At 42.2% G+C, this 18,644-nt stretch overlaps 1 protein-coding gene across 2 annotated transcripts; it reads left to right on the top strand.

The window, feature by feature from the left end:
- Positions 1 to 407: 407 nt before the first annotated feature.
- RARS1 (arginyl-tRNA synthetase 1) lies at positions 408 to 18,215 on the top strand. Of its 2 annotated transcripts, none has more exons than XM_072145930.1 (15): positions 408 to 566; positions 2,502 to 2,636; positions 6,401 to 6,589; positions 7,846 to 7,954; positions 9,359 to 9,459; positions 10,776 to 10,897; positions 11,907 to 12,027; positions 12,296 to 12,425; positions 14,085 to 14,189; positions 14,496 to 14,674; positions 14,858 to 14,967; positions 15,460 to 15,565; positions 15,880 to 16,052; positions 17,224 to 17,471; positions 18,020 to 18,215. In XM_072145930.1, the coding sequence occupies exons 1-15, from the start codon at positions 453 to 455 to the stop codon at positions 18,127 to 18,129; spliced, it is 2,052 nt and encodes a 683-aa protein (XP_072002031.1). In that variant the 5' UTR covers positions 408 to 452; the 3' UTR covers positions 18,130 to 18,215. The 2 variants fall into 2 exon arrangements, with proteins under 2 accessions (XP_072002031.1, XP_072002032.1); XM_072145931.1 differs by lacking the exon at positions 408 to 566 and adding an exon at positions 663 to 888.
- Positions 18,216 to 18,644: the final 429 nt, after the last annotated feature.

Here is an 18,644-nt window from a genome sequence, read left to right as displayed (position 1 = left end):
GTTGCAACATTTTATGCGGGAAACCAATGTTTGAGATAAGTTTCATTATTTCGGGTGACTTTTCAGCACAGGCTCAGGGGAGTGACGCTACATGAGGCCGCCGTACAGCCCGGGGAGACATGAGGCCGCCGTACAGCCCGGGGAGACATGAGGCCGCCGTACAGCCCGGGGAGACATGAGGCCGCCGTACAGCCCGGGGAGACATGAGGCCGCCGTACAGCCCGGGGAGACATGAGGCCGCCGTACAGCCCGGGGAGACATGAGGCCGCCGTACAGCCCGGGGAGACATGAGGCCGCCGTACAGCCCGGGGAGACATGAGGCCGCCGTACAGCCCGGGGAGACATGAGGCCGCCGTACAGCCCGGGGAGACATGTGTCCGCCATGGAGCCCGGGGAGACATGTGGCTGTAGCCCGCGGCCGGTGGTCTTATGCGCTGACGCCTCCTCCCGCCATGCCTCCGCCTGGTAGAGGTGACGCGGCTTCCTGTGCCGCCTCTTCCCCCGGTGTGTGTGTGAGTGAGCGGAGCATGGAGCTTGGTCGCTATGAGGAGAAGCTCCGGCAGCAGGTCAGGCAGAGCCCAGTGTGATAGGGCGTTATGTATGAGGGACAAGTGCGCAGCTCCGTGCCGGTAACGGCTGCCCAGTCACGTGCTGCACGTACAGCCCGCAGTATACCGCACAGTCACTGTGCTCCGGGCTGCATGCACCGCAAAGACAGAGACAGCCGTGCGTTCTGACCAATCACAGGCGTCTCATATGGTCCACGTGACCGCCTGTTACTTTTTTGCACCATATTTCATCAGATTTCTACTAACATTTAGTACAGACCGATGACATCATCATCATCTATAACTGTGATGCTTCCAGCAGACACCCTGTACTAGTGCTGTACTTATCGGGGTGTATATACAGCTGTGGACTGTACTAGTGGTGTAAGTATCGGGGTGTATATACAGCTGTGGACTGTACTAGTGCTGTAAGTATCGGGGTGTATATACAGCTGTGGACTGTTCTAGTGCTATACGTATCAGGGTGTATATACAGCTGTGGACTGTACCAGTGCTGTAAGTATCAGGGTGTGTATACAGCTATAGACTGTACTAGTGCTGTAAGTATGGGGGTGTATATACAGCTGTGGACTGTACTAGTGCTGTAAGTATCGGGGTGTATATACAGCTGTGGACTGTTCTAGTGCTATACGTATCAGGGTGTATACAGCTGTGGACTGTACCAGTGCTGTAAGTATCGGGGTGTATATACAGCTGTGGACTGTACTAGTGCTGTAAGTATCGGGGTGTATATACAGCTGTGGACTGTTCTAGTGCTATACGTATCAGGGTGTATACAGCTGTGGACTGTACCAGTGCTGTAAGTATCGGGGTGTATACAGCTGTGGACTGTACCAGTGCTGTAAGTATCGGGGTGTATATACAGCTGTGGACTGTACCAGTGCTGTAAGTATCGGGGTGTATATACAGCTGTGGACTGTACCAGTGCTGTAAGTATCGGGGTGTATATACAGCTGTGGACTGTACCAGTGCTGTAAGTATCAGGGTGTATACAGCTGTGGACTGTACCAGTGCTGTAAGTATCAGGGTGTATATACAGCTATAGACTGTACCAGTGCTGTAAGTATCGGGGTGTATATACAGCTATAGACTGTACCAGTGCTGTAAGTATCGGGGTGTATATACAGCTATAGACTGTACCAGTGCTGTAAGTATCGGGGTGTATATACAGCTATAGACTGTACTAGTGCTGTAAGTATCAGGGTGTATATACAGCTATAGACTGTACCAGTGCTGTAAGTATCAGGGTGTATATACAGCTGTGGACTGTACCAGTGCTGTAAGTATCAGGGTGTATATACAGCTGTGGACTGTACTAGTGCTGTAAGTATCGGGGTGTATATACAGCTGTGGACTGTACTAGTGCTGTAAGTATCGGGGTGTATATACAGCTGTGGACTGTACTAGTGCTGTAAGTATCGGGGTGTATATACAGCTGTGGACTGTACTAGTGCTGTAAGTATCGGGGTGTATATACAGCTGTGGACTGTACTAGTGCTGTAAGTATCGGGGTGTATATACAGCTGTGGACTGTACTAGTGCTGTAAGTATCGGGGTGTATATACAGCTGTGGACTGTACTAGTGCTGTAAGTATCGGGGTGTATATACAGCTGTGGACTGTACTAGTGCTGTAAGTATCGGGGTGTATATACAGCTATAGACTGTACCAGTGCTGTAAGTATCGGTGTATGAAGTGAATAAGAAGGGGTAACCATTAGTTAGAGTACAGAAGAGTCTGCTCCCCTACATTGTCCCTTTGTTTCCCCCTGTATTCTGCCAAGGGGATGTGACAGCCACCTATCCACCCATAATAAAGAAGACATACCACAGGACTATCTATAATAACTACTGCTTGTGCACCTTGTTATGTATTATGTTTTATTGGCAGCATTGTAAAACATTAATTTGCCTTTGTTTCTCATCTTTATTAGGAGGCAGAGATTAAATCTCTCACTGCTGAGATAGAATCTCTCAGGAACTTTGCGTTTGTTGGCGATTCTCCAAGCTTAGAGGTTCTGAGGGACGAGAACTCCAAGCTGAAGTATCGGCTGAACATCCTGCGTAAGGTACGGTCTGCCAGCACGGCTTCCACTTGGTTTCATAGTAGTATAAAGATTGTAACTTGGTTATGTATGAATTAAAGAGGATGTCTTAGCACGGGGAAACGTGCGCCGAGATATAAGTTAATATAACTTATAAATCGCGATAGGGGCTTTATTCTACTAATAAAAATATGCTCCGGCACCAGCTCACGTGCCATGTATATGTGTGTAAAAACTACCACTTTTAAGTGGTAGGTTTCCTTTAATCTTTAATTGCGGTAATATGCTAATTTACCAAAGATGATACTTGCTTGGCTGTGGAGTAGCCGGGGAGCTGAGGCTACACGGCGCGGCTACTCCATGCCCCAGTAGCCTCCTTGATCCTCCTACCCAGACATCTTCAGCGAGCAGAATGCTCTGCGCATGCACAGGAGCTCCGGCTTGGTACCCGGCGGCCTGCGTTCTGCACATGCGCTACGAGGAGCTGTACGCTGAAGGTATCTGGGTAGGAGGATACAGGAGGCTTAAGGGGGTGTGGAGTAGCCGCACCATTTAGCCTCAGCTCCAGCTACTCCATGTCCCAGTAGCCACTTTGGTAAATTATCACAATTAAAGATTAAAAAAGATAAAGGGGACTAAAGAATTAGCCCTAAAAAGGGCTATCCTTATATACATTAGAGGCACCTACCTCCGGATCTACCTTAATAGGTGGATCCGTGGTGGTAGGTTTTTTTTAATAACCTGGAGGACCTCTGGGCTAGAAGCATCATTACTATATGTCAACATTACACAATTTTGCTATGGATCATACAGAGAAAAAGTATAGTAAGAAATGTATTAATGCAATGTGTGTTAGAATAACTCTGGGTGTGTCTTTTATGATCTAACTGATAGTAAAAGTGAAAGGAACGTTTGGCACGGAGAGAGAATTTGTGTTATTAGTTCTATAAATGTGAGAGTGTAAGGCCGGCTCCACACTTGCGAGTGTGATGCGATGAACTCGCATCACACTCGCAACGCATGCTGCTCGGAACTCACGGCCCGAACGCTGCACACCGGGAGTGAACTGACATGCTGAGTTCACTCCCGGTGGGCAGCGTTCGGGCCATGCGTTCCGAGCAGCATGCGTTGCAAGTGTGATGCGAGTTCATCGCATCACACTCGCAAGTGTGGAACCGGCCTAAGGAAGATTATTCAGCAAAATAATGTTATTGTTTTTATTATAAAAAGTTATGCAATTTTCCAATATACTTTCTGTATCAATTCCTCAAAGTTTTCTAGATCTCTGCTTGCAGTCATCCTATAGAACGCTTCTATGTTTACTTCCAGTGGACAGAAATCTGACCATGGTCACAGAGCTCCACAGCTCATTATAACACACATCTGATTACTGTCTGTGATATAACGAGCCGTGCACCTCTCTGACCACTCGTATTAAACATAGAAACTTTCCATAGAATGACAGCAAGCAGAGTTTTAGCAACCTGTGAGGAATTGATACAGAAAGTATATTGGAAAATTGTATAACTTTTTAGAATACATACAACATTAATTTGCTGAAATGGGAAAACCCCTTTAAAGGGGTTGTCCGAGTTTAAAAAAAAAAATATATGTGGCCGGGAGTGGGGTTACTAAAACAATAAAGCTGTACTTACCTCCCGGTGCCCTCCCGTATCCAGCGCTGCTGTCGCTCCGGTCCGGGGGCCATGTAAACAAACATGGCCGCCGGAGCAGCGCTGGACTCAGCTTCCGGCCGGCCGTGGCCGGGTACGCCTATCCGTCCCTATACACTGCATTGTGTATGGGGACCGGAAGGTTGTCGCATCCGGCCGGAAGCTGAATCCAGCGCTGCTCCGGCGGCCATGTTTGTTTACATGGCCCCCGGACCGGAGCGACAGCAGCGCTGGATACGGGAGGGCACCGGGAGGTAAGTACAGCTTTATTGTTTTAGTAACCCCACTCCCGGCCACATATATTTTTTTTTTTTAAACTCGGACAACCCCTTTAAGTATAACATTCCACCTCCTACTAGTTGGCCCAGTTGACATCAGAAATATTTCACATTTTTGGCACCTGGCCCTCATACCATGAAACCACATGGTCCTATGTATAAGCCGGCTATGGCAGCCTTTTCTCCCGTCATACAATGGACATGTGGCTCTTGTATGTGGCTCATGACATGCACACATATGCATATGATATGTTTGTGTGCACCAGGCCTAAGACAGAATTTTGTTTTGCATTGAAAAACGTGTCCCATAGACTTTAACCTCTTCAGGAACAGAACCTTTACTGTATTGCAATATATTAATATATTGCTTCCTTATTACATCCTGCCAGAGGGATAGTGACTGGCTGTCAGGACAACCCTTTGCCGTCCCACTATGGATATGAACGTCATTAGAGCTCGTAGCAGATTTATAGTACCTGCAGTTCCCACGTTATGCGCAATCATAACATTGCATCTATACACTATGCTATGATCACGCAAGAATTGCAGAGTGTGAGACGGTGACGTCACATTGGCGCTCTGACCACTGTGTGGGCGGAGCCAGACGGGCCAAGGGCCATGCATAATAACTACTCGGAGGAGCCAAGAGGCACTTGGCAGAACGCCTCTGCCTCATTTACATATTTTTAAAAAGCTCGTTTATCTGAAATGGTGACCTGCTCAGACATACTAAAACAAGATTACTGCACCTCAGCATGGGACGGGGAGGCGAGTATAAATATCTACCTTCAGCTAGCCCGCGGCTACATAGGAAGTGAATGAGAGCCGCGTGCACGGTAAGCGCCGAGCGCGTACCTGCCTGCGCCGGCTATAACGTTTAAAAAGTGTTTTAAACCGCGATACCGCGGTTTAAAACACTAACGAAAATAAGCTCCGGCACCAGCTCACCCTGAGCTGGTGCCCGGTATTTCCATCGGAAACCTGCCACTACAAGTGGTAGGTTTCCTTTAATTCTCCATTATAGTGTTTGACCACAACATTTTTCCTCTAAGGGAGCATCATTTTAAATAACTAATGTTTTTATTTCAATAACATTAGTTGATATCATTTTTAATGTGTAGATCTCAATAAGGCTCAGTTCACAACTGCATTCAGAAGGCTCCGTTTCCTTTTTCATGAAATACTAGAAAAAATTTTGCCTTTTAGTGTCTTTTTTTTTTTTTTCATGGAATTATAAGGGAATTCAAACAGAAATGTACCGTAAATGTTCTTACACACGCCTAAAATGGTGAGTTTAACGGAAACCCCTTTCACAGGTGTGAACTAAGCCTAATGCACTATGTGACAAAAGTTCAAAACCAGTAGGTTTCACAAGTATCACATGGTCTGTATATTTTTATTTATTAAATGGATAAAATGAAAGCTTACATTTTCTCAGAGGTCACAAATGCTTTTCTACAATTGCTGTCTAACATGCACTACCTACATTTTCATTTGTCTGTGAAATGGAATATACAGTCTATAGAATGAGATGTGTGGAAGCTGATCCACAATATGGATGTATTACAGATGCAAATGCATCAATCCCACACATTACAGATGGGCTGTACTTGTAGATTAGATACAGAAGGCAACAATTAAACTTTATTTTCTCTAAACATTTTCCATTGTGATCTTTATTAATCTAAACCGGATTAGCTTGTGTCTTTTTTCCAGGCTTTCACATTTCTTTCACATGTGATAATTTCAGACCAACTTCCTACCCATTTATGTAATGCTGTATTGTCTGTTTTATTAATCTCCTGCCTTCTATTAATATGTTTTTATTGTATGACAGAGTCTTCAGGAAGAAAAAGAAAAATCGGTAAAAAGCATGATTAACATCAATGTCCAGCTCCAGGAGATTTTTGGCCGGGCCATTAGAGCATCATATCCTGAATTGGTAAATGCACCATTGGCAGTCACTCCAAGTCAGCAGCCGAAGTTTGGGGACTACCAATGCAACAGCGCTATGGCCATGACTCAGGTGGGCCTGATATATATTTCTGTGTTTGACCAGTTATAATTAATTGATTTACTTTTATAATCAGATGGAAAATGCATTTCTTTATTTTTCCTCATACAGGCATTTGATATTATTATAAAACTATATAACATTATATTATATGACTTATATACATGTTGCTCATATATTCTTTGGAAAGGATATCCAGGATATTTAGAAAATTAATTACAATCATTCCCTTGGTTACGAACAGGATTTGTTCTTAAAATTAATTTTTTATGTTAGTCTGAATAGGTATATTTTGTAATTGCCTCCAGACATCAATGTTTTGGCCCCTGTGACAACTGGATTTTCTAAATATTGGGTTGTCATAATTAAAAGGATTAATAATTCAGCTTCATTGCAGTCACATTTTATAACTCTTACAACTTTCCATTGCAACCTGTGCCTAATGTACAATAAATTACCAGCTTCCAGAGGTCTGTTTGTAACAAGGAGTCGTCTGTAAGTCAGGTGTTCTTAAGTAAGGGACCACCTGTAATCACAAGAAATTGTATTAACAGGTTCAGCTGTATAATTATGCTGGGCATTCCTGGTACCTAAAGGCTTCACTATCGTATATTCATGGCGCAGGTTTTAGAAGACTGCTTGAGTGAACAGGCAGCCGAATGTCAGGTCATAGAGCAGCGGCTGGGGAACTTGAAGATAAGATAGATGTCCCTTGCACAAAAAATGCTTTTTATGGCCTTGTGCTACCCGTCCTGTATCACCATATGGGTATCACCATGACACATTCACTTCAATGGGCAATACAGTCATCCAATTTAATGACCGTATTTCCCACCGTACCGTGTCATTAATAGATGAATATATAATAAAATATGATATTTTTTTAAAGCATATTAAATATGATAGCTTCTAAAAGCAGTACATTATACATTGAGGCCTAAGTATCAGAATAATACAAATACAATTTAAAAGGTATGACATTTACTTTAACACAGAGCTACACTAGAGTAAATAGGACATGTCCTTTTTTTGCCGGATTTCTGGACATGGTGTGGCTTCCTATGTTGTAAAGTATGACCCAGGTGAGCACACGGCAAAGGGGCCTAAAGTGGTATTCTCAGTTGGCTCATAAACCGCACTCCATCAAGCTCTGTGTATATAGCAAGGGGTAGTAATGATATTGATATCATGCGCTCAGAAAATAAAATTGTGTAAATAATATCTGTAATATAGGAGTTCTTAACTGTAAATGTTTTTTTCTTTCACAGATGCTTAAGGCAAGAGGAGAGAAAGTGAGCCCAATAGAAATAGCAAATAAAATCGTCAAAAACCTTCCAGAAAATAACTTAATTGAGAAAACCGAAATCGCTGGCCCAGGTAACTTATATTTATTGAAATATGCTTCTGATAAGGCAGATGAGAGGGAACATGGTTGCCCTTTGATGTGGCAATGGAATGGCCATGAAATTTACACCGCAGCACTCCCGCTGCGAGCTAGGGGCGTCTGGTTGTATTGCATTTTTGTGCTGAGTTTTTTGTTGTGACAGGGGAAAGAGGAGCTCAACATTTGCAGGCACCCTACAGACATCCTGACCTCCTGTATAGGATTAAAGCAGTTAAAATTAAGAAAACCATACCAATACAGGTGGTAATGGCAAAACAGAGACAAGGAAGTTTTAATGGGAATGATACATATAATTGGTAATTTTCTTAACCAGTTCAATAAAAAAATCTCATTTATGTAAAAAAAAAACAAAAAAAAAACACACATAGGCAGCAATAAATCCGGGCATAAAACTAAAAACCAGTATATACATAAAACAAAGCCTTACCTGGACACAGCCACCCCTCCCTCCTACAGCAAGACCCCCTTGATCCATAATAGTCACAAGAGCAAAGAAGGCACAGTAATAGTAAAAGCAATGTCTGCATATCTTGAGTACAAGGTTACCTAGCCATTTGGTTATAGTAGTATGACACTTAGTCCTGTTAAGTCTAATTCCAGCTGTAGGCATAATAGAATTGGTAAGTGATAAGCAGTAGTTTAGTCATGAAGGAGTTTTCTTTTTGAGGCTTAACTAGATTCGAACATTTTTAGGTTTGTGTTTTACCTTCCTTATCCCTTGAATGCCGTCCTTTCATGTGTATTTTCAAGCGGATTGACAGCTTGAAAATCCCCTTTGCATATGGCTATACTTAATGGAAATCTACCACCAGGATCAGGTATTGTAAACCCAGCACACTTACATGCTGGTGTCTGCCCCTCTGTATCCTCTCTTTATGCCACTCTTACCCAGTTCATTATGCCTTTTTACAAAAAAGGCTTCAAAGATTATGCAAATGAGCTTTAGAGGTTCCAGGCTCCACAACTGTTCATTGAAGCTGGAGCCCCTCAGGTTTATGTGCAAAATATTTAAAGCCTTTATTTAATTAAATAAACAGGGCATAAGTAGCTAGAAGAAGAGTGGATCCTGCCATAGGGGGCAAACACTTGCATATTAGTGTGTTAGGTTTACAATCTTTGATCCTGGTGGTAGATTTCATCATCTTCTCCTTTTGAATATTACTTAGGAATGATGCCATGCAGATGGCACATTGGAACATACAGTAACCATGCCATGCACATACAGGTTTTTTACTAATTACTACCTAGTAAACTATATGACCCCCATCATACCTTTGGCCAATATTAGGCAGGAGAACACATTTTTGATGACTTTTAATTCCTCTTACCTGTATTGGTTTCATGATTATAATACTGTATAACCCTTCTCTAAACAGGTTTTATTAATGTGCACATTCAGAAGAATTTTGTATCAAAACAGCTGACCAAGCTACTGGTGAATGGTGTGCAGCCGCCTGTCATTGGAGAACAGAAGAGGGTATGGATATACACATATTAGTTTGATCATTCATATTGTCAGACTCTGTAGTGGCCCTTTTCTTACTTTCTAGTTTTAGCTAAATGCATTAGAAAATGCATAAAATGGTAAAAAGCTAAGCAATTTCTTCCTCAATTTCCCCTTCTCTTTTGATTTTATTTCCTCATTTTCAAAAAGTATATTAACGGTGCCCGCCATAGAACGAAATAGATTGTCCACATTAGAAGCTCTTTGCCGCATTTGGACGATATATTTTGTCCTTGGGAACACGCTAGCGTACTTTGTGGACTCATAGAGATCACATGACCCTCCATCATGGCCATTTTATGAACAGGAATGTCTGGCTGCTAGGGTAAAAGACAGAAGGAGTGCAGAATACAATAAACATTAAGTAAAAAATAAATTTTCTGATTTCATGTGGTTAGTCCACCACTTTTTCCCCTCACCAACATACAAGGCCCTATGCCAGTGATGGGCAACCTTTTGAGCTTGGTGTGTCAAAATTCGTCAAAAAACCGAGCATAACTCGGGTGGTGTGTCACCTTGAGAAAAAAAAACTAATTTTATGATATTTAGAGTTTAAATAACAAATACGTATAGTTATTTAACTTACCTGCTTAGTGACTTCTTTGTTAATCTGTCAGTTGGTTTCTTTTGTTGGTCTTGCTGTTATTTAACTTGTGTGGGGTGCCATGAACTAAGATAAGTGAGGGGGAGGGGGAATTCTTCCAGTGATGGCGAACCTGTGGCAGTCCAGCAACAGCTAGTTTTAAGGACATTTGTGTCCTGAGAAGTGCCCCCCAAAGCAGTGTACATCACAGCCCAGCCCGGCAGAGCTCAACGCAATAAATTAACTTGCCTAACTGGCACAGGCTCCAACGACACCACGAGCCTCCGTTACTCATCTTCAGGCCGCTTCAGCTCCTGTGTAGATGTTCCCACGCAGGCACAGCATAGGTTGCGTCTTTGCGAGCTGGGGCTGCTCTGTCTCCACGCTCCACTCTGGCGTCATTTGGCGGCCTCTGCAGAGCAGGAGAGGAGGACAGGAGCAGCAGCTGCGATCTCTCTGGCTGAGATGCAGCCGCTCGCTGCAGACCACATCGCCAACCGACCGCCCGACCGGCCCCAGACAACAGACAACTGCACTACAGCAATTTTTCTCCAGCAGCCGTGTGTCACTGAAAATGGCTACGTGTGTCAGTGCTGACACGCGTGTCATAGGTTGGCCATCACTGGACTATGCACACAGCAGAGAGGATCTTCTACATCTGGAAATTGAACACTACGCACTAACTTATGCCGTACTTCTGTTGCAGGTCGTGGTTGATTTTTCTTCTCCAAATATTGCTAAAGAAATGCATGTGGGCCATCTCCGCTCTACCGTCATAGGGGACAGCATTTGCCGATTGTTTGAGTTTGTTGGACACGATGTGCTCCGGTGAGATTGTTTGGTGAATGGCTTCTTCTTTTAATACATAAAGCTACTTGGTGCAGTTTGTAATATCTACATCTGGGAATATGCCGTCTAGTTAGAAAGTACTTATCCATACACAAAGCCTGCATTCATAGCAGTCAATCTAGAATCTCCTTGAAAAGGGAGAAGACATACTAATTTGTATTGATAACCACACCCTGTGCAGCCTTAAGGCCGTTTGCTTACTCGGAGCGGATCTCTGGTGAGCACAGGGCCAGGTGGAGAAGGGAAGGGAGTGATTGCTTCTCACCCCTCCCCTATTCTTTGAAACCCGGGGCAGCCACCTGACACAGTTGCGGTACAGTAAGACAACGTTTGCTTTCCAAACCGCGACCGGGTGTCATAGACCTCAATAGGGCCGTGATTTGACTGCAAATTGAGCAGCCAGATCACGTCCCCCATTACGGTCTTGTGAATGAGGTCTTAGTTGGAAGTCTGGGGATTTTCTGGCTTTTTTAAGCTTAGAAGCCATAGACGCCTCCTACTTGTAGCATCCTGCTCTTTATTACAGATGCAATAGTTAGTCATTAAGATTCTACGACTACACACAGACAACAGAGGGTTACACATGGTTTTTAGATATTTCTAAAGTTTTCAGATGGACCGCAGGTGATAAGGAGTCAGACTTAGGCTACATTCACACACATGTATGGGGGACGTATATACAGCCGACGTATATATGGCCGATATACGTCCCCCATACACTTCTATGGGCTCACAGCCCTGTACAGGAGCGGTACGGTGCAGCACACAAATGCGGCACCGTACCGCTCTGTAGCCCGGGAAAAGATAGGACATGTTTCCTATGGAGGGGGGCGGGGGTGAGCTGCGCTTATCCCCTGCTTCTCTCCGCAGCGCCGATGTATGCCCGCCATACTACGGTACGGCGGGCATACATCGTGTGAATGTAGCCTAAACCCTAAATATAAAGTAGATTTTTGTTATAATCCATCTATTTGTATGCCATTTGCAGGCTAAATCACCTAGGAGATTGGGGTACTCAGTTTGGCATGTTAATCGCTCACCTGCAAGATAAATTCCCAAACTACCTCTCAGTCTCGCCCCCCATTGGCGACCTCCAGTCATTTTACAAGGTATGATTTTTTCCCCCCATTTTATTTATATTCATTTTCCTCTCTCATACACTAGAATAGAGGGCAGCGTGCACACGTGGCCAGCTCTTCATTCTGTCTGGCTGTCTCGGATTGGTACTGCACTTTACATGCTTTATAAATTGATAGCTAAAGATTTTTGAATACATATATGGATATTGTTTAGGTTTTGTACTTAAACGAAGTCATATAGTGTAGATGCCAAGGTGTGTTTTGCTGGAATTCACAACGATTGCACTTGTTTTACTAGGAATCTAAAAAAAGATTTGACGAAGAGGAAGAATTTAAAAAAAGGGCGTATCAGTGTGTCGTGCAGCTGCAAAGCCATAGCCCTGATATCATCAAAGCCTGGAACCTGATCTGTGATGTGTCCAGAAAAGGTGACTTTTCTTAATGTTGTATAAGACCCATTTCATATGAGTGAGTTTGTTTCTCAGTTTGTGCGCAGGATTTGCTGGATAGAACCTGGAACTTCTGAACTAAACTCAGCTTGTCCATTCAGTTCAGCAGTCCGAGGTTTGGTCAAATTAATCCCTCAGGTGCATGAAACGAGTTTTCCCAGAAAAACTTGCTTGTGGGCGATAGAACTTGTTGTAAATATAGAAGAAGAATTTTACCATCCTAAGGCTATATTCACACTGCCGTTGCCCGCCCGTACCTTACCGTAGCGGGCAACGGCAGTGTACGGGGAGAGGAGGAGGAGGTGAGCGCTGCTCACCCCCGCCCCTCTCCATAGCAACCTATGGCGCACGGCGCCGTATTACGGGAAAAGATAGGACAGGTCCTATCTTTTTCCCAGGTACGGAACGGTACGGTGCCGCACGTGTGCAGCACCGTACCGCTCCCGTAGGGTGCCGTGCGCCCATAGAAGTGTATGGGGGACGTATATCGGCCGTATATACGTCGGCTGTATATACGTCCCCCATACGTTAGTGTGAATGTAGCCTAAGGCAAAGGAGCCAACATGTGCTAAGCATCTCTGGGAACTCCTTCAAGACTGTTGGAAGACCATTTCAGGTGACTACCTCTTGAAGCTCATCAAGAGAATGCCAAGAGTGTTCAGAGCAGTAATAAAAGCAAAATGTGGCTACTTTGAAGAACCTAGAATATAAAACATTTTCAGTTGTTTCTCACTTTTTTTTTTTGTTAAGTATATAATTCCACATGTGTTAATTCATTTGATTCCTTCAGTGGGAATCTACAATTTTTATAGTCATGCAAATACAGAAAACTCTTAGAATAAAAGGTATGTCCAAACTTTTGGTCTGTATGTATAATATATATTATATATACAGTACAGACCAAAAGTTTATTCTAAGAGTTTTCTGTATTTTCAGGACTATAAAAATTGTAGATTCCCACTGAAGGCATCAAAACTATGAATTAACACATGTGGAATTATATACTTAACAAAAAAGTGTGAAATAACTGAAAATATGTCTTAAATTCTAGGTTCTTTAGAGTAGTCACCTTTTGCTTTGATTCCTGCTTTGCACACTCTTGGCATTCTCTTGAAAAGCTTCAAGATGTATTCATGTGTGAATTCATAGTTTTGATGGCTTCAGGGAGAAGCTACAATTTTTATAGTCAGGAAAATACAGAAAAATCTTTGAATGAGAAGGTGTGTCCAAACTTTTGGTCTGTACTGTATGTATAATATATACAGTATATGGAGAAAAAAACTGGACCAAATATTCAGAAGGAGATATATATATATATATATATCTATATCTCTGGTCCAGTTTTTTCTCCATGTAAGTACTTTTGATACAATGCTGTATTCCAATCCAAGACTAAGGACTCATGCATGCGACCCTGTTCTGAAACTGGTCCAAAACAGGAAAATTTGCAGACCATTTTTTGCTAATTGGGTGCAACTCGGATCGGTCACTGTGTAGCGAGACACAAGGTCCAATGCACAAGGCCTTAAAATGAGAAGAAAAAATATGAAGGAAGGATTAGCTCGTATATATCAAAATAAGCCACTGGAAGCTGTCATTTGTGTTTTCCAACTTCTTTTTGTGTTTTTTTGCTTTAAGAATTTCAGAAGATTTATGATTGTTTGGACATTCGCATCATCGATAGAGGAGAATCTTACTACCAAGACAAAATGGTCCAAGTGATAAAAGAATTTGAAGAGAAAGGTGCATATCCCTTATTTATGTTTGATGGGAAAAGACTTAGAAAACATTTGGCCCAACTACCTGGTGCTGTGTCCCCACTTCTCACCAAGCACAGCGACCCATCATGTATAGTGCCTGCTGCTGCAGCTCAGTCCTGTTCATTGGGCCTTGGCAATATGTGACTGATGAATGTGATACCCCTGTCATTAGCCGCACAAGCAGGGCTCATTACAGTGTCCGACCCCCTCCAATATGACAGTGATCCATTCTAGAGAGTCACTTAGATTTATTATGTAATGATTTTAAGTGTTCTGTATTTACTTTTAGGTTTGGTGGAAGTGGATGAAGGAAGAAAAGTTGTATTTCCCCCTGGATGCTCAATACCTCTAACCATTGAGAAGTCAGATGGAGGCTTCACCTACGATACGTCAGACCTGGCTGCTATAAAGCAGAGATTAGTTGAGGAAAGAGCAGATATTATTATCTACGTTGTGGACAGCGGACAGGTGAGAAATGCACATCTACCTCTAGCGTGGAGAGATTCACAAGCCGATATTTAATATTCCATGTATGATTATTTATTATTACTAATGTAAAAATACAATAGTGAAAATGATGATATCTGTATATGTATTCTAGTACCTTGTGCTGTTCCTTTATTGTACTTAATTTTGCTTTCTTTTCTTCAGGGCATCCACTTGCAGAATGTGTTTTCAGCGGCTCAGATGATCGGTTGGTTTGATCCAAAAGTAACCAGAGTAGAACATGCTGGATTTGGTGTTGTCCTAGGAGAAGACAAGTGAGTAATAAAAATGATTTAAGGGGTTTACTACTTTTTATGTATTCAGATTCACTAGCAAGGTGGTACTTAATAATATTTAGAGGGTTTTGGGAACCAGGGACTTGTGGCTTTTACAGGTGGTGCACTACTTAAGGACGCCCGACTTCTAGCTGACCCCTTTTGCCCACTGTGACCTCTGGTGAATCTCTCTGGATGCTTTTCTTTAGTCCCAGACTGCAATGATCAGCTGTAAGGTGTCTGTAATGAAGCTTTATTGATAATCCTTGGTCCCATTACAGCAAAAAAAATTTAAAACTCCGATTGTCACTGGGGCAAAAACATTTTTTTGTCTGGATTTAAAATTATAAAATATACTGTTTCGACTTTCACACAAATTCAACTTAAGAACAAACCTGTGGACCCTATCTTGTATGTAACCCCGGGACTGCCTGTATTTAATTATTGAATCTAAACCAGTAGCTCCTATTTACATATTGTTCTTTTTCTTAGGAAAAAATTTAAGACCCGATCAGGTGACACTGTTAGACTGATTGACTTGCTAGAAGAAGGGCTGAAACGTTCTATGGACAAATTGAAGGACAAAGAGAGAGATAAGGTAAAGTGTGTAATGTGGAATCTACACTGGTGTTGCCTGAAAGAGCTTTCAATGCACATTAGATTATTATCTATTTCCACCTACACCAGCAGAGTATGCAAAATTTGTATTATGTGGCTGGGCACCTTTAACCTCAGAAATTTCTTTTTAGAATATGTCAGCTGAAGTATATGCCCTTTAACCTAAGTGGATAAAACTGATGTCCTGTTGTAATAGGATTTTGGTTCTGTGAGCTACAGAACCAGTGAAATAGTACCACAGTTTATATGTAGCAAGAACAAGGTTTGTATTATACTTTTTTTTTTGTATTTCAGGTACTTACACCTGAGGAGTTGGATGCCGCTCAAAAAGCTGTTGCTTTCGGGTGCATCAAATATGCTGACTTGTCCCACAACAGGATGAATGACTATATCTTCTCATTTGATAAAATGTTGGATGATCGAGGAAACACGGCTGCCTATCTGCTGTATGCTTTTACCAGGATAAGGTACAGACATTCACTTATATATATACACATGTATGTCACCTAAAGATCAATATTCTACTGGACTGAAAAATGTAAAACCCCGTATAATGTATGTATCAGCTTAGCGGTTCTACATGCTTAGATGTCTATTACCTATAGGATACAGGCGTGTGGAGGGAGATAAGTTTGTAATATTGTCTAAGTTACACATATGGGGTCTATACAGCTAGATGAGACGTGTGGGTTCATAGCAAGACCGAAAACTAATTTAGTCCTGTAACCTGAAGGTCACAGGGTCTTGTGAGCTATGGTGCTGTTCTGTTGGCCTTCCACGTTCAGCTTTTCAGAGGCAGTTTTTGAAACCAAAAGCCGTTGAGGACATATCACTGCGAGAAGCAAACGCCACTCCAGGTTTAGACATTAAAAACTATATGTGAAAAACTGAATGTGTGAACGCACAGTTAAAGAGAATCTGTCATGCAAATGAACCCATCCAAATAAAGACTTCACTAAAAAACATTGTCCCTTTCCCTAAATGGTTTCTTTCCATGTCTACAATGTCACAAAAATCCTGAATTAATATGACAATTTACTTACCCTGCCCTGCCTTTATGTTCCTAATCTGAGTGCTATTATATTCTGCAGTGTGAAACATTGAAAGAGCCCTGTTGCATCATTTGGCATTTAAAGTCATGTGACCAGGATGACATCCTCTTAAGTCCTGTTGCATCTGCAACATCTACCCCATGTATGTATCTGATCACATGAAATTACAGCATTCCTCCATGGAGGATGGGGAGGAATAGAAATCCATAAATTTTGCTGTGATTTCATGAGAACAGATATATGAATGACGTAAATTTTTCTAATGTTAGAAGGCTAAAAGGACCTTAGATGTCCCCATGGTTATATGACGTAGAGGCATGGGACATGGGGAGTAGTAGATGTTAAGTGCTGGCCGAGCAGGACACGTCCCCTCTGGCGCTAGTTGTTATAACATAAAGTTGATTTATGTGGATGTAAGGGAAACCATTTTTAGCTAAAAGAGAGTCTCAGTTAGTTAATGGGGCTCTATGGGAATCTGTCACCAGCTTTATATTTGAAAATATGGTGACAGATTCACGTTAAATGGATTAACAAGAACAATCTTTTCTTAACTTGTATTATGTATTTGTTTTGATCTTTCTATTAGGTCTATTGCCAGATTGGCAAACATCAGTGATGAGCAACTGCACAAAGCAGCGCAGGACACGGAGATAGGTTTACAGCATGAGAAGGAATGGAAACTCGGCAAATGTATTCTCCGCTTCCCTGAGATTCTACAGAAGATTTTGGATGATCTCCTGCTCCACACCTTATGCGATTACCTCTATGAATTGGCCACCACCTTCACTGAGTTTTATGATAACTGTTACTGCGTTGAAAAGGACAGACAGACTGGTAAGTACATATTTCAGATAAAAAAAAACAAAAAATTGTACAGTCCTCTCAATATCTTACCACACTAGTGACTCAAAATTTAAATATATGAAAGGGAACCTGTCAGCAGCTCTGACTATAGAAAGCTGCATTCAGTGTTGGGATGCAGCACTTGAGATCTGTGAAAATGCGTTTAAATTCCAGGATTGTAGCTGGACTTGGAGCCCACTGATGTGTAAGGCATCTTCTTGGAAAACAGAACAGCTCCCAAGCTCTCCTATAGTCACTGCTGTACCGGGCTTGTGTTTGAATCCTACATCAGTTTCTCTGGGGAGGAGCTGTGCTTTACTCAGTAAAGAGATTCAGTGGGGATGATAATTATAAGAATGGAACAGGAAGCAGTGGGTTCCATTCTCTGTGTAGGGTCTGGACCAAGTCACTGCATTAACTCCCATCTAAAGTAATCTGCAGATTTATCTTTAGAAAGTAATCTCATTAGTTACCTGAAATACTGCACATGAAGTCAGTCTAGGCTATGATTTAATGGTCTTACCTCTTTCATTCTGCAGGTCAGATTGTGAAGGTGAACATGGGAAGGATGTTACTTTGTGACGCTACAGCTGCGGTAATGGCGAAAGGATTTGATATTCTGGGAATCAAACCAGTGCAGAGGATGTAACATCTTAATGGCCTGTTGAGCTTCTCTTCTCCCATATACCAAAATTGCTTTTAATTTTCTAAAATAAATACAAACTTGAGAATGCATTCATTATACAGTGTATTTCTGATTTCTCTACCATAATGAAGCTAAAATAAAGCAGCTGAAGCGCAATAGGATATATGGACTTTTAAGGTTCACAATTTAACAGTCACTTTAACAAGGATTTATTTTTAAAAAATTGGGGGCTATAAAAACAAACCACTTATATTCGCCTCCTTTACCACTACCTCTCGCCAGCTATAGCCTGAAACTCGTGCTGTAAAAAGTGCGTGGCAGTGGTTCGGACCTCCTCTGCATTATATTTTAGTCACATGGTACATTCCCGTTTTAAGATGACATTTTGGAATCGTGCTTCAAGAATTACAAGGTGCATTTCTAGTTAAGAAAATCTGTGTATACTGACAAGTTATGCACCACAGTAGTGAGAACCTATGGCAAGGACTCAAGGCCTCCTCCTGTAGTCCCAGGCCAAA

The sequence above is a fragment of the Engystomops pustulosus genome, chromosome 4 (assembly GCF_040894005.1).
Source record: "Engystomops pustulosus chromosome 4, aEngPut4.maternal, whole genome shotgun sequence".
Classification (NCBI taxonomy): Eukaryota; Metazoa; Chordata; class Amphibia; order Anura; family Leptodactylidae; genus Engystomops; species Engystomops pustulosus.
The sequence above is the reverse complement of the archived record's forward strand: the minus strand, read 5'-3'. Positions and strand labels throughout refer to the sequence as shown.